General features: G+C 39.3%; 5 protein-coding genes across 5 annotated transcripts; 2 read left to right on the top strand and 3 right to left on the bottom strand.

The window, feature by feature from the left end:
* Positions 1-784: 784 nt before the first annotated feature.
* On the bottom strand, positions 785-2,319 carry CLUP02_16099 (uncharacterized protein; the record flags this gene model as incomplete). The annotated part of the gene is made up of 2 exons (XM_049295023.1): positions 785-1,899; positions 1,968-2,319. The coding sequence occupies 2 exons, from the start codon at positions 2,317-2,319 to the stop codon at positions 785-787; spliced, it is 1,467 nt and encodes a 488-aa protein (XP_049152170.1).
* A 578-nt stretch (positions 2,320-2,897) lies between these two features.
* Positions 2,898-4,649, bottom strand: CLUP02_16098 (uncharacterized protein; the record flags this gene model as incomplete). The annotated part of the gene is made up of 3 exons (XM_049295022.1): positions 2,898-3,825; positions 3,882-4,313; positions 4,375-4,649. The coding sequence occupies 3 exons, from the start codon at positions 4,647-4,649 to the stop codon at positions 2,898-2,900; spliced, it is 1,635 nt and encodes a 544-aa protein (XP_049152169.1).
* A 3,045-nt stretch (positions 4,650-7,694) lies between these two features.
* Positions 7,695-9,436, top strand: CLUP02_16097 (uncharacterized protein; the record flags this gene model as incomplete). The annotated part of the gene is made up of 4 exons (XM_049295021.1): positions 7,695-8,633; positions 8,716-8,738; positions 8,794-9,252; positions 9,310-9,436. 4 exons carry the CDS (start codon positions 7,695-7,697, stop codon positions 9,434-9,436), a joined length of 1,548 nt encoding a protein of 515 aa, XP_049152168.1.
* A 355-nt stretch (positions 9,437-9,791) lies between these two features.
* On the bottom strand, positions 9,792-10,406 carry CLUP02_16096 (uncharacterized protein; the record flags this gene model as incomplete). Its single annotated transcript, XM_049295020.1, has 1 exon — positions 9,792-10,406. The coding sequence occupies one exon, from the start codon at positions 10,404-10,406 to the stop codon at positions 9,792-9,794; it is 615 nt and encodes a 204-aa protein (XP_049152167.1).
* Positions 10,407-19,169: 8,763 nt separating this feature from the next.
* CLUP02_16095 (fungal cellulose binding domain-containing protein) lies at positions 19,170-20,433 on the top strand (the record flags this gene model as incomplete). The annotated part of the gene is made up of 4 exons (XM_049295019.1): positions 19,170-19,321; positions 19,383-19,746; positions 19,852-20,168; positions 20,262-20,433. 4 exons carry the CDS (start codon positions 19,170-19,172, stop codon positions 20,431-20,433), a joined length of 1,005 nt encoding a protein of 334 aa, XP_049152166.1.
* Positions 20,434-26,520: the final 6,087 nt, after the last annotated feature.

The raw sequence follows: 26,520 nt of genomic DNA, 5'->3' as shown, positions 1-26,520 counted from the left end.
GTGATATCGAGCGGTCGTTCTTTTGTACTCGATCGTCGGACGAGGCCTTGATGTCCCCCGGTTGATGGAGAGGTATCGTCAGATCTGGGGATGGATTCTAGTGTCCCTTCTCGAAGGTCAACGCAGCCATTCAGTGAAGGGCCATATGGAAGGTTGCGAGATTCTGACAAACAGAGACCTGTTGGTTGGGTGGTGGTGTGATGATGCGTTAACCAAGTGGGGTGAAGCTCTCCCGTTGGCGTCGGCGGCGGGGATGGTGGTGTTGGGCAGTTTGGTGTCTGGGCGCCTAGGGGTCAGAGCTCCCCTCCCTTTCAAGGCCTTCCTCGCTCCCATGGCCTTGCACGCCTTGTGGAATTGGCATGTGGTGGGCCGTAGCGGTTGAAAGCGGAGCATCTCGGTGAAGCCGATCCGTCCCGTCTCGGCAGGTCTTACCGGAACACACCGAGTCTGGTGGTCGGTCACCCGATGGAGCTCGATAGCATGAGAAAATCTTTTCCCCAACAACTGGTGATCGGTGCCCGCGATTTGACTCTGGAGAAATACCACCTCGCCACATGACAAGTCTCCCGACAACAGACAGATCTTTGCGGACGGCATGCCATCTCCAGCGTTCTGTGTCTTTGATAGAATAGTCAGCCATCATCAGAACATCCACAGTGTTAGAGCGAAACGAGGACAGGGCTACCCGAGGGTCCTCCGAAACGTGTTTGTTCTAATCATGCTAGAATTTGGCTATTATATTCATACAGGGGTATCGCACTTGAAAAAGGTTTCTAGGAACTTGCTATGATGCTGACTTATTTTCGCTCCCATCTTCAGACTTTTCCTTCTTCTTGTCTTCTTTGCGTTTATGCTCTGCTCGCTCTTCTTCGGCGTCGTCTTCGTCTTCGTCGCTCCGACGTCTACCCTTCTTCTCTTTGTCTAGAACTTCCATGACTTCCTCGCCGCCAAGATCCTTTGTTTCGTCCCAGTCAACATCGTACTCGGTCGCCACAAACCGAACCTCGCGACGCAACGAGTTGGCCTCGTGGACGAGCGCCTCCCAAGCCGAGGGATCGAAGCCCCGCTCCTGATACAGTGCCTGCTGTCGCTTTGAGACGGTAATGTTCAAGGCCGCTTTATAGCTGAGGTCTTTGCTGATATACAGGAACCACAGGTAACCGCCCATGATGGTTGTTAAGCCAGCCAGGTAGGTTACTGGCTCGACGAGATCCCAGCCGGCATCGGTGTGGAAGGTAACATAATATACGACTCCCCACCAACCGGCGAGGAGGCCGAACCCTCCCTGTGCCATGCGATGTGCTCCACGGTGCGCAAGGGTGTCGCATTCTTGCTTGAGTTTCGCCAACTCCTCGACGCGGCGAGACATTCTTCGCAATCGAACGCGCATGTAGTATGTGCGGTCATTGAAGCTCGGCACAGCTACCCGCAATTCTTCTTTGTAACCCTCGATACCAATTGCAAACTCTCGGCCGCGTGCAGCGTCTCGGATGAAGTCGCCAACCTCGGTACTGCTACTCCATCTGACCCAATTCGTCTCATCGCGGTCCTTCTTTGGGCCCTTGTGGCCTAGACCCGAGTAAGAGGCGACGTTCCCCTCCTTCTTCTGCGATGCGCTCTTGTCCTGGTTCTCATCTTTGTGGTCTCCCTCTGCTCGGAAGTATATCTTTGGGATTCGCTCTCGGCGACCATCGTCGATGGGCGGGATTTCAGCCTGGAGTAGTCTTTCGAGGTAGGACAACGGCTGTTGAGGGTGAACAAGCAGGGCAAGCGGGGCGATTGAATCCCTGTCATCGTCCTTGTTATCTTTGGAAGACTGTATGTTCCGCGCTTGTTCGGCGTGGAAGGGCAACGGTAGGATGAGCTTCAAGAGCCTCGTTGGTGTCGTGAGTAGTCGTCCTGGCTAACAGTAAGTAATCATGCACTGCACGTGTGCTCGGGCGCAGGTGACATTAGAGCTGGCATACCTCGAGTCTTATCGCCGTTTGTGGGATCTTTGCACAACTCTCGCTGCTCAGCCTCATCTCCGGCGCGGTGCCATGGCCTTTCCTCTTGCTTTCTCAACGCAATCTGCTCGTCACGCTCCAGCTTCTCCCTTTCTTCCTCCTTGGTCATGTCATCTTGGCTGATCTTCTTGGCCTTGGCGTCGTCGAGGTCACTTTGCCGTCTCGTGGAGAGCCCAAACGCGCGTCTGTTCACCGGGATCTGTCTTGTGACAATGCCGGGCCCGGCTGGGCGGAAAGCTTGACGCAACGGACCATGCTTAGGTCCGAAGCTGGTAGGGAGTTGCAGGCATACGCGACGGAACGCGTAGCTCATTTTCGACGTCTGTTTCTGGTTTGTGGTGTTTAATGTGCGCTCAACTATGGGAAAGGAAGCATTTCTATTAAGGAATCTAGGGAATAAGAACAATAAACAGCACTGACAACAGAAGAAAGAGCTCTCTGCCGGGCCAAGTATCGCACCTTCCGCCAGTTCCTAGCTGCAACCCGATAATGCTGCCATGACGTCAATGGGTGATGACAGTCACGTGTAGCGTGTGGCTGAGCTTCCGGAGCTACAGCTCCAGCTCTCCAGCTCCAAATTTCTTGGCAGACTGCTCCAGCTAAGCTCCATGACAGCTCCACCCTGGTCTCGCCCTCGAATCTCGCAGTAGCATCATCATCGTACCCCAATTTCCGTGGGAACTAGCTTATTCACTCCAATCACTACGATCTTGTGCCACGCCGACAATACCTAAACCTGGTTTCCGGACATGAGGTCTTGGCGATCAACTGAAGGTCCTACAGGCCTTACATCATCAAGGAATGACACTTCACGGGATCATGCGCTTAACGGCTTGGGGGAGATTTCAATCCATTCACGTTGACTGTATCCAGACATCTACTCAAACCGTTTCAGCTAATGTACCGCCATTTCACGCCCTCCCATCCCTCTCTCCTCCGAACTCGGACTCCATAACCCTCGCCATCATCGACGGGTTTAACGGCGGCTCCAGTCATCGAACATCCCGCTGCTTTGGGAACCTTGGCCGTCGATTCCATGTTCCCGTCCAGAGGCACAACATCGAATCCAAGCAACAGAGACGCCACGAAGCCGAGATTCTCTGCAAACGCAAAGTTGCGTCCAGGGCACAGGTGTCTCCCACCGCCAAAGGGTATGAAGGCCGCCCGCTTCAGCTTCTCCGTCTCGGCATGTTCCTTCCCAGTCTTGACGATGAATCTATCTGGATCAAACGACTCCTGATCCTTTCCCCAAGCTTTCTCTAAGCTGTGGCTGACTTGAGATGACATCTGCACGTTGCACCCCTTCTTGAGGAGATATGATTTCCCACTACCATCCGATATCGTCGTATCCTCCAGCACGCGTCGGTTGCCCATTCCCTTACTTGATACGCGAATCGCCTCGCGATAGCAGCGCACAAGCAAGGGACAACGGTCGTCAAGGGTGCCAATGTCAAGCGTGACCTCCCCGTTACCACCATGTTGCGCCACCGGCAAGAGTTCGTCTCTCAGACGTGCCACCAGCTCGGGACGGCTAAAGACGTGTACCATGAACCAGAACAACGTCGGAATGGTGTTGGAGGTGGCCACGTGCAGCAGCGCAACCTCGAATATTCCCACCTCCCTGCCCGGGATGCCGTGTTTTCGCAAAACATTGGCGCGGTTCCTGACGATCTGCGATGCATCCTTGTGCGAATCCCCATCGCTTCCGTAGTACTCGCCCAACGCCGCTTGAAGCCGTGCTCTCGCCTTGAAGCATCTGCGTGCCGTGATGGACGGCGCGATGCCCAGCATCAGCACCGGTAGGTCCGATTCGAAGATCCTGTACTTGTATGAGACCTCTTGATCGTTGCACAAAGTGTACGAGATACAACTCACCAGGTATCCTTCATCAGGCTTGCATCCTTTTTTAGCGGATTTCCGGGCCCGAACAGGGCCTCGCTAGTCGCCATAGTCATCAAGTCCCGCACCCATATCCAGAAATTACTCGCTTCATAAGCTTCGTTCCCTCTGCAGAGATCGTCCAACGCATCAGATACGTATGCGAGAGCGGAGGCGTTCATGCGATGCAGGTTATCTGCCGCCATGCCAACGTGGATACCCTCAAAGAACTCAGGCAACAAGGTGCCGTTTTCAATGATCTTAAGCGTCTCGTTGTTGAAGCCCAATTCCCTCTGCGCAAACTCAACTGCGAATGGCTCGAATGAAAGATTACGGTTTCGGTACACGGCCTGGATTAGAATCGGGTCCCAAATGCCGTACATCTTGCCATTTAGGATAGGTAGCGTCGCGATGCCCATGTTCCGGCGTCTGTGTCAGTGTCAGCATACATCGCCTGTCTACGTCTTGTTCCGGGTGTAGTTGGACCTACTCCAAGACCTTGAAGTACCGGCTCTGGTACTGGATCATGCCAATCAAGTGCCCAATGACTGGGACCCGAGACTTCATCGCTGGCGGCTCGCGACTGTCCAGCTCGGGCGACGAGAACTTGTGGACAAAGATCGCAAAGACGAGGAGAATCACTACCGTAGCGTACGAGGAAGTCGACTTTTGCACATCTTCGACTAAGAAGGCGAGGAAGCTTCCTGCTGTGGCTGTACCGTTGCCCGCCATGTTCCCGAGCCCTTGGCCGACTTGACTTGCCATCTTTCTTGGCCGTGGTTGTTGAGTGATGCAACTTGGCGAACACCAGCTTGATTGTGATTTGGTCGTCTACCAGAACTGCAGACCAGCCAGGGTGACTAGGAGGAGAAAAGTCTCATCGGTCATCTACTAGAGGGATATCGTCTTTACATATCATCCCAGACAAGCCCGTCCTCAACGTGACGCACTACGCAGACCTGGGAAAAGATCCAGAAACTAATACCAATTTGGATCCAAGGAACGACAAGTTGATCCACCATCCTCTGCGGGCGCGCCTGTCAGAATTTAGCGTGAATCCTCCTCTAGGGCTATCTTTTTGCGCCCAAAAAGATGTGGACGAGGGGCTTCGTTTGGAGACCGGTTCATCTAGGCCAACTGATGTTCCTTGTTGGCTTGTATCATTCGCTCTCCAATCAGGTCGTTGATGATACGTTTGACCGTAAGGGGGTTTTTTCCAGGTGTTGCCTGATATGCCGCTAGGGTCTGATATCTGGAATGCCGCAACGGGGCGCCGGCTCTTCGAGTGGATACTTGCCGATGCACCCTCCGGGACTACTAACTTCAGGGTCTGTAGCTTGATTGAATGTGCTCTACTTGTCTTCTGGTTGTTGCGCGAAATTTCATCAAATTGATGATGCTCAGTGGCAATCAAATGCGCTCTGGCGCTGTTTTGCATGCAAATACTGCAGGAATTTTCTTTTCTACAAGTACAAACACGTCAAGACGGTTAGCAGGACACTGATAGACTTGATTCCATTTCCCACATCCCGCTGCGACGGTCAGATTAACTTGGGTCAGGTCCCATCTCCAATCAAGTCGAGACGAGTGTCATACGTTGCTCCCCGCCAGAGAGAAGATGAGAAGTCGTTAGGTTTCGCAGGCTTGGCAACCGCCTTGAGGGGTCTCGAGTGGGATTTCCGATATGGCCAATCGCTGCGCTTTGGAGATAGAAAAGGATTCCTATGGTATGGGTGAGGTTGGGGGACAACTAGGCAAGCCATGCATGTAAGATGCAAGGCACAGCGCTGATGTCAGCAGCTCATCCCGACAAAGAGGTTAACCATTGGTACGTCCGAGGTCAGCCAAAGTAGAGAGCCAAAATATCGAGGGTTCAGAGTTTTTTTTTCTTTGTCTTGTCCAAGGTCGAAGATTCAAGTTTCTGGACAGAGAATTGAAGTCCAAAAATAGACAGCAAAGACAGCTTTCTAGCAGAAAAAGTATTTGAAGAACAAGCACCGGGTTTTTGATACTCAGGATAAATGAAAATTGAAACGCCTTCTAGGATTACTTAGTTAAACAGCGGACGATGATGATACAGGAAGACTGAACCTAGTGCATCATTGGCTGCTGCAGTCACTCAAGAAGACCAAGTGAGGATCTGATGAAGTCTTTCCGAGTTTCAAACCCACAAGAGCCACAAGTGAGCCTTTGACTTCACAAATTTAATTACTTTGGAGGAATATCTAAAGATAAATCATGTAATGTATGCCTACTTTCACCCTAATTCTTTGATCTGCCGGTCCTCGTCAACTATCGCCGTGCTGGGGGATTGTCAAATGCTAAATTCGTGAGCGGGCACCGACCACAATGAGGCCGCCATCCTTCTATACCTGTAATCCATCTAAGATCATTGGGACACGTGGGAATCTCGGCACCAGAGATCTCATCAATGTACCAATATCGCTCTGCGCAGGGGAATCGTCGCTCGTAGTAGTTTATCGGGCGTCTGCACCGGATGCATCTTTCTGTGCAGCAGTAAATGATGCACATCTTTGCTACCTTGAAAAAGTATATCTTTAAAGAAGCGGTTATACACTCTTGTTCTTGTTTGAAATGTTGTGTTGAAGTTGCACGCGTTTGATGATTTCTAAAGTGAGCTGGGAGACGACAGTAAGAGAGCCTTCAGATATACGTAGACTGACTTGAGGCTGTTGTATTATATGGGTGTAATGTTTGTGAATACTAGACCTGTGATTGAGTCTCGAGTGTCCTGGTAGAAAGAGTCACAATGGAGTCAAAGAAAATTGTTTTCCAGAACAAGTCTATGGGCCACGATTTATTTGGGCAGGATCGGCTACGTTCACACAAACTCACTCCAGCCCGTTGTACCCGTGATTCACGTATCTTGGATCTCTCTTAACAAGTGGATCGCCACAAAGAGAAGGCAGAACAAACTAAATTAACACAAAGCTACGCATTTTGAGCGATATTATGATCTATGCTTACCATCAAATTTGTTCAACTATGTTATTCAAATGCATCCCCATATCTAATCTTGATTCATGGACACTGGTCCAGTCTCCAAGATTTGCTAAGTCTAAACCACAATTTGGCTGAAGACAACTTGAATGGGATCTCATCCGCAGCTCATCTCTCAAGCATAAGACTGCTTTCAAAGTGATTGCTGCCACGTGATTGGGCTGTACTCGACGTTACGAAGTCGCAGTGCGACAGATTCAGCAATTTGAGCTACATGTGCAGATTCCCACCAAGTAGGCCTTTGCCGGTTCAGCGTCCCATTCGCAATCACTTGATCAATTTTACCGTTTACGTCGTCAAAATACGCGTATACACAGGAACAACGGCAAAGGAGATCGGCTAGTGCATGGCCAATCGCGCTTTTCTGTAGCTGCTCAAGCTCAATTCCGTGCAGTAGTGTTGCAGTGACATTTGACTTCTTGCGGGGAACCATGTCACCCTGCTCTGCCCGTCTACCTACAGCGGGGGCAAAGACAATTACGAAAATACAGCGATTTGTGGGAATACAGCTGAAAGTGACTGTCTAGAGGATATGTTCACCCGTGAGCCTGCCATTGATACTGCCCATTGTCTCCAAGATGAGCTAGGTCCCCGTTCGAAGTTGGCAGAATCTTGACATGACGTATCATCGTTCAGCTGGGTGTTTCGGCAAACACCTTCACCGAAGTATATTTAAGTCACTGACGATGTTCTCTCAAAGTTCTGATTTCTAGGTTGTTTACATAGACCGGCAGTTTGTTGCTCTATTTTTCATCTTTTCCTCCAAGCGCAGTCGCTGCATCGTGCAAAATGTCTATACCATTAGTTCTCCTCGTCCTTTTGGGCAAGGTATTCGGCGACGGTCTTGAGTATAATCTCAATCTGCATTTGCCAAGTCACCGACCAGAATGGGCCGAAAAGCTCTCTCCTCACCTCGCAGCTTTCAGCATAGAGATGGACCGCTGGCCAGACTGGGCCGGGCAAGAAGTCGGCAAACCAAACGAATACTTCAACCGGCTTCTCTCAAACCTAGGCGAGAGGACCGGGCATATGCCATTCCTTCGTGTAGGAGCCAACTCGCAAGACAGAGCCACTCTAGACCTAAGCCTCGAGGTCATGAACAAAACCTTTCCGGAACCGACTGAGACTGTCCCCAACCCAGAGGCAGATCACATCTACATCGGCCGAGACTTTTATGCCTTATCGGGGAATCTACCGGCTGGAACGCCCTTCATGTGGGGTCTCAACCTCAAGTCCTTGAACCAGACTGAGACCGTTGCTCAGGCCCGGTTGCTTGCGCAGACCTTTCAAGGGGACCGGGCAAACTTAACCAAGAATGTGCGACTTGTCAACGTCGAGTTGGGAAATGAGCCTGACTTTTATGGCTTGACGCGGACGGTGTACAATGGTCCCTACGGCGTTGAGTGGGATACTGCCAACTATACAGATACCTGGGCACAGTATGCCGAGGCAGTGAGCAGAGAGATCGAGTTCGATCACACCGGTTCAGATCGGCCCACACTGTCGCCTGGAGCCTTTACTGGAGCTAACGCCCCAGGATGGACGCCAGAAGGACCCTTACAGCTGGGTATACTGAACGACCCGACCATTCGAAATGCGACGACTCAGTTCACGGAGCATGCCTACTCTGGCGGCTTCGATCCACGCCGTGTCGTCAACCCCGGAGATCTCATGAACAAGATATACGTGCGCGGCAACTTGACTGCTAAGATGGCCGGTATACAAGCAGTGAGATCCGTGGGTTTAGACTATTTATTGGTATGAGTGTCTTTTACACACCATCTCGTTTTACCTACTGACATCTGAATAGGGCGAGACAAACTCTTATGCAAAGTGAGTCTCACTCGTCTTAATTAGACGATGTTCTAACTTGATGACTTATTTATAGCCATGGCCAACCTGGGCTGAGTAATACTGTTGAGAGTGCACTCTGGGCAACCGATTGGCTCTTACTCGGCGCCTCTTTTGGGATACAAAGGCTTCATTTCCACCACGGGGTAGGTTTCAGATACAACCTGATACAGCCAACAAGCGACTCCGATGACGGTCTAAACATTACTCGTCCCCACATTCTTCCATCCTATCACGCCTTTCTGATTGTCAACGAAGCCATCGGGAAGTCTAGCGAAGCGTGTGTTGCCGAAATACCGACCAGTAATATTACTATTACCGCGTATGGCATATGGGAGCAAGAGCGACTTGCCAGAATTGTTGTCTTGAACACGCAGGTCCATCTCGGGGGACAAGAGAAGCCGAGCATCAGCGTTAATCTGAAGGGCCTTGGATTAGGTCTATCAACTACGGTGAAGATGCTGCTCTCGGAAAGTACGACTGCTAATGCTGGATTGTAAGTGGACTTCTCATCTTGCAATTGTTTTGCAAGCTTACTGAACGTCGTGAGCAGGACGTGGGCGGGACAGAGTTTTGAGACTGTGTCTGGGGAGCCCGAGGGCGATGTAAGGGAAGACGAAGTCCTGAACGACAGTTTCAGCTTGCCGGCGTCTTCAATTGCTCTCTTAACGATCCGATGAGTCGACATTTTTTTTTTGAATCATACTTACCTCTGCATACTTTGAGAGGTGGATTATGGTCATAATTTTACGTATTCGACTTCCAGTCTGAGAGATACCACAAAGGTTGTTTAGAGAAGAGCCCCTGGTCACTTCATCTTCCTTCGCCACGCACTGCTGGAACTTTAAAGCACCCTCAAGCCAACTTCCAGGACTTCTATTACCTACCTAGTCTGCCTCAATCTATCGTCTTGATGAGCCAATCCATGACTGTGCAATATCATAACTGTGCAATATCGAGATCCAAGCACGCACTCATGATTGCAAATTGAAACCAACAAAATTCCTCCCAATACCTTTGGATCTCATCACCTACTTATAGAGTAGTATCGTCATCAAAAAAAGAATCAGTGTCGTCAAGGCGTCTAACACGAAATGAAGGGACATCAAGCCACTGGTTAAACTGCCGAAAAACTCGATGTGTCTCCAATCGAGCCACCGAGACGCCCAATACTATGTCAAAATCATGAGAGGGCTTGGCGGGATCGAGTTGATGGCCAATGTACTTTGTCTGGGGCTGCTTGACAGCTTCTGGGAGTGCCTCGGGCCAAGCTTCGAAATGCTCCAAACAACAAAGACTATCACATGTCTCATTCTGACACTGGGGCTCTTGGGTTACTACCTTCCCACGTCGGATGCTTAGGTCGCTGAGGCGCTCTACGCGCTGGGGGCCAGGGGGCGGTGGTTGTCTGGCTGGTTGAGAAGTCCAACGCGACAACGCAGCGGTATGTGAAGCGTCGTTACATGGATGGCGAGTTGGAAAGTATGTCTCATGGATACTTCTTGTGATTTTGCCTTTGCACCAGTGAGCCAGAGTTCCATTCTTGGATCTGACTTGGAGGTGGTTCTCACAAGGCTTCATATCCGTGACATGGCGAACTACTTCACTGCAGCGGATACAGCTCTCGCGGATTTGCTTGACCTCACACATTGTATGCTCGGTGTTGTGTTGTGTTTGGGTATGGCAGACGGACTGACCTACGTGATTGTTGAGATTGCTCAGTGGATGGATCTTTAACAATGGTGACCCTTGTGTTTGGTTGTTGTTTCGGTTGCGATGAGATTGGAGGACTATGTCTCGTTTACTTGACGGATGATGCAGGCGAATTTATGTATTGTACCACTTGGTTACGGGGGGAGGGTTCTATTCACGACTCAACGCCTGTTTCGAACCTACTCCTCTGTATTCACTATCAGACTGAAAGACACATTTGCACAAAGAAAACAGGATGAACTTTAGTCAGAATAAAGAATGCACAAAGAGGGTGTTTCTAAGGTCTATGATCATAACGACTTGATTAAAGCCATTGTCACAACTCAACCACGGATGGAAGACTCGGTTGAATTGACCTTAACTTCCTACGGCGCCCATCTCGACTTTGGTCGGGCAGCCCAGGAAGGTCAGTCTGAGAAAGCCACAAGTTCTTTATCACCATTGGAAAGATTTTCAAAATCGCGCAGTCGGCTACTCGTAAGTGGTCAGTTGGCTCTTCTTCAAGTTGGAAACTGCCTGGTGCACTGGCCCCTGTGCACGCCCGTGGTTGCGTAGGCGACGGCTCAGGTCTGAGAAGGGGAGTCAGTGAACACATAGGAACACAAATCCTGCCTCATTCCTTGGCTCGGTATCGTACACAAACACGTCCATGCTCTCAAAGCCGAATCAGAGCTCACATTGGATCACACCAACTCCCAAAATATAATGCTGATTAGGGTTTTCGGATGGCAGACGAAGTTTGTCTAATTTCGTAGTCAATGCGTCTTGCTGCCCCTTGAGGAGGGTCTTACTCCCAACATCCGATCATCGGATCGCGGGGGAGGCTAAAAACCTCGGACGGTATTGCGCGAACAGGCTTTGAAAGTCAGGAACACTTGTGCAAGCCGAACAGCAACTCATTAAGTACGGCAAGGTTTGTTACCCAGGCAATTCAGCGATCCCACACGTCATGCAGCACACAATGGATGGCTTGTGTGCCTATCCGTATCCGAGGACGAGGTTTGAGGCTCAGAAAAATGCGATCCTGTTCGACGGTGATCGTGTTAGTATCCCTATTACAGGGTAGTTAGTTCGAACCGTAGTTAACAAAGAGATTAATTGAACTATATAAATATCTGCGTAGTAGGTATAAAAAGGAGGTTCTAATTATAGGTTAGGCTAGCTACGATAATCGTAAATAGGGCCCCTAATTAGCCCCTATATAGTTAGCTATATACCGCAGTTAAATTAGACTTCTAATCTAATACTAACTTTCTCTTTTTTTTATTAATTTAACTATTACGGTTAGAGGTATAATTCGACCTTAAGCCCGTTTATTAAGTCGTCTCTTTTTCCCCCTTTTCTCTACTCTTTTTATATAACCTATCCCTCTATTCGTATAATAACTTTTCTACTACTTACGAATTACTTTAATCCCTTATTTAGTACTACTTTTATAAAAGCGTTTATAAGGTTATTTTTATTATTAATCTAACGGATTTTAAGTATTTCGCGCTTTTTATATAATTACTTAAGGGCTATAATATTAATTATAAGCCTCTTTTCCTTCGTCGTTCTTAATTTAATAAGGTATTCGTATAGCGAATAAGAATTAATATAGATAACTATTAGAATAGGTAAAAAGCTAATTCGATTAATAATCTTCCTTAGCGTTATTAAAATCGTATAAAAAAGGTTAACGCCGTTAACTATATTATAAACCTCTAATACTAGTATACTTCTCGTTACCCACTTATTTTTAGTTAATAAGTAATAGATTATATTACCGTATATAATAAATTCGCTCTCGCTTATACTTTTATTAACTAGGATAATAATATACTCTAATTACGAAATAAGGTCGTTATTATTCGTAAATAACTTATTAATAAAGATATAGAGCTTACTAGTCGTAAGGTCGATTAGGTAGTAAACGAGACCTCGATTAAGATTTATTTTTTACTACTTAAGCCGTTTATTAAGTACCTCGACGTTTTATTTAGTTAAATCTATAGCTTACGCTACCCTAGCGAAGTTAAAAATTACTTTAAGCTAATAAATATTTATAATATATACCCCTTGCGCAAGCTTAGCCTTATATTATTTCTTAACGTTAGTTATGTTCGGATTAATAAGGTTAATCTTCTTACCCTACCCCTTTTATTAAAAAACGATAGTTTCCCCTTTAATTATAAAAATCCTACTATTAAATACTAAGGGTATATTTATTATAAAGACCTTTTTTAGTTTCGCTACGAAGCCCGCTTTTTAGAGCTCCTTATTCTCCTTTTTTATAAAGTTAATATTAAATAGGCCTAATATATTATCGTTCTATATTCTAATAATCCTAAATTAGTCGCTTTCGTACTCCGTAACTAGTAAGTACGGGTTATATATAGAGGTAACTATTAATAGTTAATTAATATAAAAATTATAATAGGTAGCCCACTAATAAGTACCCGATTCTGCGAGCCTATATAGTAGCTTAAGTACTTTAATAATCGTACTTTTTAAGTACTTACTAGCTATTTCCTTTAGTAAATAGGCTAGGATTTTTTTTATAAGCCCTATAGCCGATTAGGTATAGGCCTAGGTAATATTACGGCTCTAAATCTTATATCCCTTTTTCCGTAGCGATGCTATTAATACTATTATTAATCGTTAGCTATAGCGCTATATAGTAAGTAATTATATAAGTAGCGTCGCCTTTTTAACGTTACTATACCCCTAAATTACGTATTTAGACTTCTCGTACGGCTAGGGTATTCCTTTCCCTTTAATCTTACGAACTATTTATAATTTAAATATATAGAGGTTTATATATTTTTTTAGGTTATATAGGATAAATCGATAGACCCTTTAATTATAAAGAGTATCTACTTCGATAAGATCTAATCCCTTATACGGCTTTTTAGTAATTATAATTACGCCTTCTTTACGTAATTTAACTACTAGCTCGAAATCGGCTTTCTCTTTTACTATATAAAAAGTATTAATTACCTCGTTACTAATAATAAATTACTACGTTAGGGCTTGCTATTATAATCTTTTATAACGTCTCGCTAGTAGTATTAGTACCCTTTTAATAATTTCCTCTTCCTCGTCGTTTATTAATACTACTACGACGATTTTATTAAAAATAATTTCTTATACTTTTACCGCGGGTTATATAGTTTCCCCTAGCTCTTCTTTTTTTTATAAGTTAGAAATTACCTCGTTAGGATCTATATAGTACGGTCTAACTACCGTAATTAATATTTTAAGTAGCTAGTTACGATTTCTTATAACTATATAAGAGCGCTCGTTAACGGAAATTAACTTATATAGCCTAGCCTATTATTAAGTAATTTCGCGCTATACTTATATATCCGAATTTAGTAATATATTTAAATTACCCCCTATATTAGGCCTATTATACGTAATAATTACTTTGTTCACTTACCTTTTTATATTTACTTCGCGTAGTACCCGTATTACTTTTTTAACTACTTAGGCTCGTTAGCTTATACTTAGTAATAGTAGCGAGGCTAAAATCGTTCTTAAATATACCCTAAATACTAATAACGTTAATATAAGTCCGTTAGGCCCTATAGTATTATTATAATATTTAAGTACTATCTAGAGGCATTCGTCGTTAGTAAAATCCGGATTTTCCTCTTTAATAATTTTAAACGCCCTTTTTAATTACTAATATACCCTCTCTACTTTTTTAATACTATAGTACGCTTTAACGAGTACGACTTTTAGCTATATACCGTAGGCCGTCGCATTATCCCTAAATTCTATTAACTTAAAGCTAGTACTAGCGTCGGTTCTAATACTATTTAATAGTCCTTAATATATATCGATCTAGCTTTTTCGCAGGGCTACTTATACTATTTTTACTTATAAATCCCGGAAGAATTACCTTATTTAGAAAGATATAACTACGTTAATTATATATAATACTAACTAACTATTTAAATAAAAAATATCGACGACGATTTCCTAGTTAAAATTAAGCTTATTACGTAATTTAAACTTAAATTTGCGTAGGCTCTGCGTATTTATTTAGTATTAGTAGTATACTTTCGTTAACTACTCTAGCGCCCCTATTTTAATATTATTATTATTTAATTATTTTAAGAGGTTATATAGCCTCGTAACCGACGGGTACCCGAATCTCTAGTATAGTTTTCTAAGCTTACTTTTTATTAGGTAATTAATCGACTTCGTATTATTAATAAGCTTTATAAACGCATACCCCTATCGTTATTTAACTATTTCGAAGTATTTATTACTAAAGATTCTATTCCTTATATTATTAAATATAATACCTAGTCGATCTATATCTTTTAAATATAGGAGAAATGGGGTATTAATAAGTAAAATATAGAAAGTTATCGTTCCGAAGTACGTTTTTACTTTTATTATACCTAGGGCGACGATTTCTTTACTTAGGCCGAAACTAATCTTTATAATACTCGCTATTAACGTATTAAGCGTTATTAATACGATCTTTTATAGCGCTTAGAATTGCCCTTTTTTTTTTAATTAATTATTATAATACCCTAATATTTAGGATAATCTTATAGAAATTATCTAGGCCGTACCTTTTACTTATATAAAATACTTATATAAGCTTAGTATTTAAGGGATTTAAGTAGTATAAAAAGGACCCCTCTAGCTACCCCTAGATTTACTTAGTACTATATTCTTTTTTTTTAAATATTAAGAGAGATAGCGTCTTCTCTTTAATTATTGAGAGAATAGGCTTTAGCCCTATTAGATTCGCCCTTTTAGCCGCCTCCGTATCCGTTATCTAAGGGACCTTCCCTTATTATTTATAAATAAAAGCCTACTTATTAAAAGCTTCTACTACTTTTTATTCGTTTAGCTTCGTATATCCTCTAAAGGCTAACGGGGCAAAAAAAGAGTAGTTAATATCGTCGATTTTGTTATAATCTAATTCGTTAATATAGGGGGTAAGATTTTCTTTATTTTTTAAATCTTTTATAGGGGGTATATACTTTAGGCCGCTACTTTAACTACCGTTACTAAGTTCTATACTTTTAGATCTACCCTTATATATAATAAGGAATTAGTTAAACTAACGAGGGCTAGTTTTACTATTTACTACCCTCGACTTTTTATATTATTCGTACAATTTAGCACGCTCTTCTTTAGAATAGTTACTTAACTAATATCTATCCTTTTTATAAATATAGTATTACTTCTTCTATTACCCTATTTATAAATTAAATCTCTACTTATTTAATAAATCTAGGCCTCTTTATTGATAATTACCGCATTTAGCCTCTTTTCCTTTCTTATTATACGTTCGATCGACTTAATATTATTAATAAGGGCCGTCGTACGCTTAGAAATAGGTTTAGTATAGTATTTTTATTTTAATATTAAAACTAGATCTTAGCCTTAAGTAGAGCGTCTTATAATCTTTAGGTACTTAGTATAGGGTTATTTTTATCTCTAGTATATACTAAACTACGGTATAAAGATATTTAACTTTCCGCTCGTATATCCCTTTATTTAGCTAGGTTTTTACTAGCTTATTAATTCGATTAATAAGCTCTTCGAGGATCTCTATTTATAATTTACCCTCTATTATCCTAGTTATAAATATAAAAGAAATCGCTCGTAACTTAGATAGGAGCTCTAGGTTCTTATTATAAGTCTCGAAGCGGCTTCGGATTACGTTAATTATACTAAAAAAGTCGTTTCGATCGAGATTACGTACTACTTCGTAATAGTAATTAGAGGCTTTACTTACGAGTATAATATTAATTACCGAATAGTATTAGTATTCCCTAATTCCGACTTTTTTATAGTAATTATAAAATATCGTTGAGGTTTTTTATAAAACCTTATACTTCCCCCTAGAGTATAATTTCTTTTTTAAGAAGATCTTTTTAAGGTTTATAAATTACCTCGTATTTACTATTAGATTTTCGGTATTTATATACGATCCCTATGTCGCTACGTACTATTAATAACTTCGGGTCGTTTACCTCTTTTCTTATTAGCCAATCGGTACTGAATTTCGTATTAATAGTAGTAACGAGTTATAAATCAAAATAAGCAGAATTATCGATTATTATACTTCTAGTACTATATTTTGCCCCAGTATATCTTTTTATAATAATAGATTTCTGTTAGTAATTATAAAAAAGAAATCTAAGTCGTTTACCCTTTTTTTAAATTCGTTAAAGCGATTATACGCTTTATTAACCTATACTTAGTTTTATAATACGAATTCCTCTTTTATAATTATTATTACTAATATTTCGTATAGCTCTCGTAATTATAATTATATTAATAATACCCCTCGCTTATAAAGGAATTTATTAACTACTTTTACAATTCCTAGGCTTGTGCTCGCGAACTATTTATTTAGTTAGTAACTAAGGTCGTTTATAATCTTATAAAATAGGGGTTACCCCTATAGCCCCTTTTTTTTATAAACCTTAGTTAAATAGATTAATATTATATTCATTTACTTACCGTTAAGCTAATTCGCAATTTTATATATTTACGTCCCTTAATAATCCGGGTTAATATTTACTTATTTATAAGGGATTAGGATTCTATTTAAGATCGGGTTTCGTCCTCTTTTTTTTTACCCTAACTTACTAAGGGTCGTGCTCTAGCTTATACCTATATTAGTAGTCGCTAGTATATTTAATTTTAATAAGGATATATTTAATCCGCGCGCTAGTTATAATAAATCCGTACTTTTACTACTTAACGAATTTATCGGGGTCTAAGAGATTCCCGCTTCCTCTCGCTATTTCGCTACTACTCTCGTTTTTACTATTTTTAGTAATTATTATTACCTTTCTAAATTGCTAGCTATCGTACTTACTAAGATCCTCTTTTTTATTTAGTATAAAAAAGTAGGTTTTAGTAGTTCCTTTTTATAATAATAGTAGTAAACGTTTATATTATTATAAAAAGATATAGTAATTAGTCTCGGGATCTTTACTAATTACCGATTTCTATTATCTTATATATTTCTAGCCTCCTAAGCCTCGTGCTCTCTATAATCTCTAAATAGTTTCCTTCTTTAACCTACTTCCTCTAGAGCAGTATTTTATAAGAATAGTTAAAAATAAACGCTAAATAGTTCGTAAAAGAGCTATATAAATTATTAAGAACTATATAAGCTATTAAGTACGGTTAACGAAGTTAAGCCCTCTTTTTTATAAAATTATAAATTTTAAAGACTTATTAAAAAATGCCTACTTATTACTCGTACGTAGTGGGGTTAAATACTTAGAGATCTTATTTTTTATAGCCTCTTAGTACCCTATTTTATATTTTTTAAGTAGTCTTTTTCGTAGCTTAATTATGGTTAGGTAATTATTACTTATTAGCGATCCCTTTTATTATTTAGTTAATTTCTTAAAATTAGTAATCTCGCGCCGGGAGCTAGTATAAAAAAAAGCCCTTTAATAGCCTTTTAAAGGATTTTTTTCTTTTTCCTTTAGATCCTCGTCTTTTTAGCCTTTTCTTAAGTTAATAATAACTTTAATAAGAGGTTATAGGACTATTTTAAAATAGCCGCCTTCTTTTTAAATTAATTTCTAAAATCTATAATACTCTTAACTTAATATTATTAGGACCTTTAAATCCCCTCCTCTCTTATTAAACCGTTCCCTATACTATATTCCTAAGTAATACCCAGGGGGTAATTAAAAGAGCTATAAAGAGGTCGTTTAGATCGCGGGCTTAAGGTCGTACCTATAAAATCTTTATAATAATAGACTTTTTTATATATTATAAATCTCTTAGCTTAATAACTCTTATAAAGTTATTTTTATTACTAAATAAGAATATTTACGTTTAGAGATCCCCTTTTTTAATTGCGCAGTACTCTTTTATATTATATTATTAAGCTCGTTTATTATACTAATTAATTAAGTAAGTAGTCGTTATATAAGTATTTCTTTTTACTAATTTAACTAATTAATTTCTAATCGCAGGCCGGCTATAAAAAAGTTATTTAATAAAAAAGCTACTCGGGGCGACGGTAAAAGGCTAGTTATTTAAGCGGTTTTATTAATTAACGTAGTTTAATATAATAAACGTCGACCTCTTATAAATAGTAAAGGGCTACGATTACTTAATTCCGTATAGTATTCGAGAATCGCCTCCTTTTTTATTTATTTCCATAAGGTTAATTAGTACGAATCTCCTATCCTATATAGTATTAAGAAGTCGTTTTTTTTATATAGCGAGATACTTTACCGATCTATAATAATAGAATTTAATTACTAATTAGTATTAGTATCCCTATTATAAAGTAGTTAGTTCGAACCGTAGTTAATTAAGAAATTAATTAAACTATATAAATATTTACGTAGTAAGTATAAAAAGGAGGTTCTAACCGTAGGTTAGGCTAGCTACGATAATCGTAAATAGGGCCCCTAATTGGCCCCTGCGCAGTCGGCTATATGCCGCGGTCGAATTAGACTTCTAATCCGACAGATCGCGGTCTAGACCGTCTTACTCAAGGATAATATGCCGGAGTGCCTCTGAGGTCAATTATCATATATAGGACGGCGGCGATCCCATTCTAAGCAATATCATCTGCATCTACACTCACACAATTCGCAACCAGCCTCATCTCAGGCAATCACTCGCTCAGCTGTCACCACCATTCGTTTTTCTCTTCAGCTGCTCACTTAAAGATCTCGGACTCCAATTGATTCAGGAACAGTCATGATTCTCAAGTGGAACTCGCCCCTCACCTTGTGTGCCGCGTTGCTCGCTGGTGCAGTCGATGCCCAAGGGGCTAACTGGGGAGGTTTCAATACAATCCGCAACATTTGGACAGCTGGTGCATCTTACGACTACATCGGAAGTGGTCCTTTGTACGTGTCTCAGTTATCCTTTTGGGATTTTCTCGAATAAGCTGACTGAGGGTGATGGTAGGAGCTACAGCACGACTTCAAACGGGCCGAACCATATAAACTACATCGCCAATGCACGCGGTGCAAACAATGTTGTCCTCAACAAGTTTGCATACCCCGGGGCGGTAACGGACTCTCGCTATGCGGTGCCCACGCAAGTTCTTCCCGGGTTCAGTCCTATCATCAACTGGAATGATCAAATTAATGAGATCGTTACCGCTTTCACAGCGGCTCGTACGGCAGGTACTGCTTCGGCTAGGGATTCTCTCTTTATCTTCCTGGCGTCAAACACCGGCAATGATATTCTTGGTACCTACAACACCACCACTAATCAAGCCCAAACTATCAACAATTTGATCGGAGTAATCCGCACCAAGTTTGCCCAGGTAAAGAGCTACATTTGTCCGCCCCTTCGACGCACCCACTTTTCGTCATGACTTGAGAGCGTGAAAACAATTGAGCTAGAGACTGACTTTGGCCCCTCGCCCTAGATCTATGGCGCCGGAGCTCGCAACTTTGTCTTCCTCTCTGTCCTGCCGGCGGAGCTCATTCCCAGAATTCAGATATTGCCCCAGGCAGACAGAGACAAGGTCGCCGACTTCGCAAACAACTACCGTGTAGCAGTGAACAATCTCATCACAGAACTTAGAAACAACAACACGTATCGCGGGCAGATCACCATCTTTGCACCAGATTTCACCCAGGGCTTGAGGTCCATTAAGGCTGGCACGCTGACAACCGGTCCCACCGCGGGCTACCTTGATCGAAACGGCTACTGCGCAGACGCTCTACCCATTGGCATTGTCGTGTAAGTAGTGAAGCACTCCAACACCAGGCCCGAAATATTGTTCAACATCGTTGTTTTCCGAACAAATACGCTGACTGCCTTGTAACCTTGCAGGCCTCCGAATCCCGACTACAAGTCGACCAACTGTGCCTACACTGCTCGCAAGTACCTTTTCCACGACACGATTCACATTACCTCGCCAGCTCATTGCGAGTACGCTATCAATACTCTGGCTACGCTTGGCGTCACAGCAACACCGCAGCAGTTAGGTTGCCAATTCGCCTAGGGGATAGCAACGCGGCGGAGAAGGTATGTGTGCTCAAGGTCAGCTCAGATACTCTGGCTACCATGAGATAATGGATTTTTTGTAGTGCGAATGATGCGCAGGCCATGATGCGTTCAATGTAAATATTCCAAATTGCTACGTCATCACACATAGCGTCAATTAGGTGTCAACCTAACAAGCTTATCGCTATTCACTGTCATTGGCACTCGACAATGTTCGAACAGTAAGGGTGCCTTCGTGTAAGGTATGCAGTCAGATGCTCCATCATGGAGACTGAGCCTGGATCTCTTTGAAATGCAGCGAAATGAAGTTACGCACACAAAACCATACACCCCAGCTCAACGCGATGCAGCTTTTTGAGTGAAGAAGGGCGCGAATGAGTCCGGCCATCAACTTCAATTTCAGACCATCCGTCAAATTGGCTGCCTGACAACGGATGAACCGTCTCCATTCTGCCCCTTACACGATTCAAGATCGGCGGAGTTTACGGCAGACTACAAGAGGCACTCCGCCAAAACCGTTCTTTCTAATAGACCTACGGCTACCGTAAATTTTAAGCATTAATAGCGCGACTTTCTTATATATATAAATAAATATTATAATAAATCCCGTATATTATTATAAGGAATTACTTATGACTATAGGTAGTAGTAGTTACGTAAGGGCGGTTATGCCGCTTAATAAAAGTAGGGTAGCTAGGGGGTATATCTTCCCTATTAATTTCTACTATTAATTAATTTCTTTTTCCTCTTAACTAACTTAATATTCCTTAAATAAAGTAAGTAATCTGCCTACGCCCTTATAGTTATTTATTAGCGATTATATTTTACTTTATTATACTTTATACCCTTTTCTACTTTACTTTTATTACTATTACCTAATTATATACGCAATTATAAGTATAATATTCGCAATTTACTAATTAAAAATATTAATTAAGTATAATTAAGCAATTTTATACGTAATTACTAGTACAATTTTTACTAATTAATAATTATGCTTCTTTTTAGGCTAATATACGCGCAATTATAAGTATAATTACGCATACATACCTATTTATAATTTAATTCTTTTTATTTACTTTTTTCTTTAGTATTAACTATTTACGTATATATACTAATAATTTCGTATAGGATACTCCCTTTCTTAATAATTACGTATACTATATAATATTTATAATAAGTACTTAATATAGCGTTCCGGCCCGTATTAAGGGTATATAGCTCCTAACGGTCCCCGTATATTAACTTATATAATACCCTAACGACCTTATATCTTATAAAATAACCTCTTACCTCTTTATTAATATATATACCTCTATATAATAGCTTCCTTATTATACAGATTCTTATATTATTTATAAGCTCTTTATCTTCCTTTTTAAAAACTTTTTATTAGATCTATAACCTTAGTATTATATAGGTTAGTATATACTACCCTATACTATTTAATATTATTATACTAACCTATATAATTTAGCCCTAGCGTTAGATTAAGCTTAACCCTAAGATTATTAAAAATAGCCGTTATATACCCCCGGATATTACTATAACTCGTACTTAAGCTATTAATTTTATTTAAACGATTATATATAATAACGCTAAGACTAATACCGAGTCGTGCGCCCGTTATAAGGCCGGTAAAAGTATTTTCGCTAATTATATTACTTTTATAAATAAGGGCTACTCTAGTTATAACTATATATTTACTATATACGAGTATACGCTCGTTATACCTCCCGTTATTACTTATATATTACCTTATACTACTTTATATCTATTTATAGTTTACTAACGGTTCGTATTAGCTCGTAATACGCTTATTAAAGTCGTTAAGTACGGTTATAATTATAAGGGCCGTAATAAAGTCCGTATTAGCGCTCTATTTAAGTTTTTAGGTACTATCCCCGCTATATACCTCTATATAATAATAAAAGCCCTTAAATAAGTAACTAAGTAGGCTAAAGATAATGAAAAGGGTATATATAATAATATATAGGATTATAAAGAGTATTACTAACTTATATAAACTCTAAGTAAGGAGTAATTAATTTAATATTTTTATATAATATAGTATAAGAGTTTATATAAGTATATATTAGGATATAGTACGGTTAGGCTTAATACTTAAGTAATAAGGCCCTTACGGAGTCGTAGGGTACTTATTAACTATAAGCTAGAGTATATGCGCTTAGTTTAGCCCGTAAGAGGCCGTAATTAACCGTATAAAGGCTCCCCCTAAAGTTTAACGTTTTTAATAAAATTATAAAACTTTTATTTATTATATATTATCGTTATGTACTTTTCTATTCTTTTTAGCGTTATAAATCCCTATAAACGTCTATATTTATATATATATATTTATAAGACTTTATAAGTAAAAGGATACCCCTATATATTACTATAATTATATATAAATATTTACCCCTTACTTAAAATTTCTTTTTTAGTTTCTTACTTTATATATTACTACTTTTTTAAAATAGTACGACTGCGTATTAATTTTTTACTATATTGAATAATAATTATTATAAAGTTAAAGAGTAATTAGACCTATAATATAATTATTATATATATCTTTATAGTTTTTAGTACTAGAATTATAAAGCGAACTTTTGAACGTTAACTTACGAAATAGGACTTATAACGAGAAGAGCGTACGGTCTTTTTTAAGGATTTATTAATTCGTATTTAAGAATTATTCTTTTAATAATACTTAAATAATAAAGATATTCTTTTTTAACTCTAGTCTAAAGGATTTATAATTACGGCTATAGGATTATTAATACTTTATTAATAAAATTAGCTTTAGTAACGATAAATATTAGAATAGCTCGTAATTATATAATAACGATTAAAAGAGTTCTTTTTTAATATACTAGAGGTTATTTACCGTACTAAAGGGTATAATAAAGAGTATTTTTATATATAAGTTCGCTAATAAGCTTATATTATTAGCTAAGATAAACTATACTTTATATATTATAAAACCTTTTTATAATAAGTTTAAGATTAGTTAAGTAAAATAAGGTACTATTATAAAGGGTTTATAACTCCTAGATTAAATTATATTTAGTCTTTAAATACGTACGATAAGCTTTTACTATTTAGATTTAAGATCTATATTAATATTAATACTTATTCGCAGTTTATTATATAGTTCTATATAAGGGTTTTTATCTATACGTCCCGGAATATACTTATATAATATCTTACCGTTATTTAATAACGGGGATTTATATTATTACGAGTTCGTTTAGACCGAGGGAAAGAAACCGTTCTTACGTTTAGTATTTATTACTACCTTTTATAACACTATTTAATAATCAAAAGTCTAATTATATTCCGTAATTACTAGATCTTTAGTAAAAGTATTTATAACGTTAAGATTAAGAGTTAGTAGAATCGTTTTTATTAAAGTAGATTAGTATATTAGTGGGTAAGTAATATATATTTTAGTATATATAAGTATACTTACGTTTATAGGAATACTTCTAACTACTTGAGTTCTAAGGGCTTGTCAGGCCTCGCCGGTTAGGCCTCGTCGGTTAAGGGATAGCTCAGGGGGCATAAAGAGGGGGACTAAATAATAAAAGAGCAGCTTAAATATATATAGAGCGCTAGTAATATACCTTAAGAAAAGGGTAGATTTTAGTAATTCCTCTTTTAAACCCTAATAATAATTAGCCTCTATAAGCTTCTTCTTTATATTATATACTTATTAATAATTTAGAATCTTTATTTATAAAGGGGACTAGGTTAGAAGCTTAAAATATTAATAAGAATAAAACGTAATAAGAGAGCGTAGTTAGTATTATAATAATAATAAAAAAACGACTCTTTTTTATCGGACCCCCTAGAATCGCCTCCTCCTTAATAACCGATATAAAAACGAAGCGTAGTAAAATAAATAATATAATAATAACGTAAAAAGACCGCATTACTAAGAATATTAACAAATTTTAAATAAAATAGCAAACCTCTTACTCTCGCTCGCTAATGCTTAAACTAAATAATAAATAATAAACTAATAAAATTATAAAAATAAGAATAATAATTAAAAAAAGAAATCCTTATTATAACGTATAAAGAGCGCTTATATAAAAGATAAATAGATTTAGAATACTTACGGAGCTCTTTAAATAGCCCGGCCCCCGTACTAAGGGCTACGGTCTTAGCTATAATAGCCTCGGACGTTAACTTTAATATAAATAAGAATATAAACCCCCGGACTAAAAATAATTTAATAAGTAAAGCCGTATTTAAAGTACTACTCGAGCGACGATAAAGTAACGAGTTCGTATTACTTAAGCCCTTATTTACTAGCTCCCTCTTAACTTAAGTAAGCGCTATAAGTAGAACGTTTATATTTAGGCCGCTATCCCTCCTTAATTTATTATATATTAATAAATCGGTACGGGATTTATAAAGCTTCCTCTTTAACTATTATTATTACTTTAACTTATAAGCTTAATAAATAAAAATAAACTATAATAAAGTAATATATATAGTTAGTTACTTAAATAGTAATATAAAGACCTCTTAAATATACTATATCTTTAATTACTAAAGGACCCCCGGGTTTATAATAAACTAAGTTATATAAGAAGAACTAGAGACCTTTTTATAAAATAACCTATCTAATCCCGCTAGCTAAGGAATAGTAACGAGTATATAACTAAATAGTACTTCGTAAAGTTAAAAAGAGAAAGTTAACGAGTTCGTTAGCTATATTAATAAGCTCGAGATAGAACTAGAATATATCTTAATAGAAAAATAGAAGATCTCTATATTAATAAGTAAACTACGGCCCGAACTATACCTCGTAATAATATTATAAATAGAACTTTTATAAACTCGCTTATAGTTAATATTATTAATAAAACGTATTAAATAATTTTTATTATTAATAAAGAGCTTATAAACGTCCCCTAGGTAATATTTTAATTTAAACTTAAACGAGTTAGTAAGAAAATACCGGGGCGCTAATAAGTTAAATACGTAAAAAATACGCCGTAACTTACTTAATAAGGATATTACGTATTATAATTATAAAAAGACTAGCTATATTATAAAAGATTACCTATAATTACGAGAGTAATATTAATAATATTATAATTATAATAAGACTAAATACCTCACTAATAACTACCCGAGCGTTATATACTATAAATATAATTAAAAAGGGTATAAGGCCGCTAGTTATTAATTAAACCTCGCCCTAGTTAAGTAGCGTAGATTAATAACGAGCTCGAATACTATTTTAATAAAAAGAGTAATTAGCGATTAATAAGAGTAGCGCTTAAACGTCCCGACTTATATATACCTAAACTATATATAAAAAAAGCTAAGCGCCCTTATTAATTTAAGAATAAAAGGGAACGTAGTTAGTATCGGTTTATTTAATAGCTTTAATATTAATTTACGAATTTACCTATTACTATAGTTAGTAAATATAAAAAATAAATAAATAAAAACACTAAGAAGCTACTACCTACGGCTTCGAATTACTAATAATAACTACGTAACGGAGACATAGCTATATCGCTTCGTAATAGCTAATATTACGGCACCTACGCTTATCCTTAGTTTCTTTTAACTAGAGGATATTAACTTACTAATTAGTTAAAAATAAAAAAAGTAGTAGTATCTAATTTACGAACGATATATCTACTTAGATACCCTAAAAAAGGGGCTACTAAATAACTTAGTTTCGGTAATACTTGCGTATATCGTAATTAACCTAGCTATAAATAATAACGTAGTACCGGCGAGCGTAGCTAAGGACTAGAAGCTACGTTATTAAAATTTTAATAACTTATTTTTAAAAAAAAAGGCTATTTCGCTACTAAATAGAGCACTATATAACTACTATATTAAGCTAAATAATGCGGCACTTATCCCCTAAGGACTTATTTACTTATTATTAAACTATAAGCTTAAGATCTTACGTAACTATTTAATAAAAATAGAGGCTAGGGGCTAAATATACCCCTCTATAAGCCCGGCAGGAGCACCTATCCTTTTTATACTTAAAAAAAGAGGAGAGCTACGACTTTACGTTAATTATAGAGTAATTAATAAGATT

This window comes from Colletotrichum lupini, chromosome 9 (genome assembly GCF_023278565.1).
Source record: "Colletotrichum lupini chromosome 9, complete sequence".
In the NCBI taxonomy this organism is placed as follows: Eukaryota; Fungi; Ascomycota; class Sordariomycetes; order Glomerellales; family Glomerellaceae; genus Colletotrichum; species Colletotrichum lupini.
The sequence above is the reverse complement of the archived record's forward strand: the minus strand, read 5'-3'. Positions and strand labels throughout refer to the sequence as shown.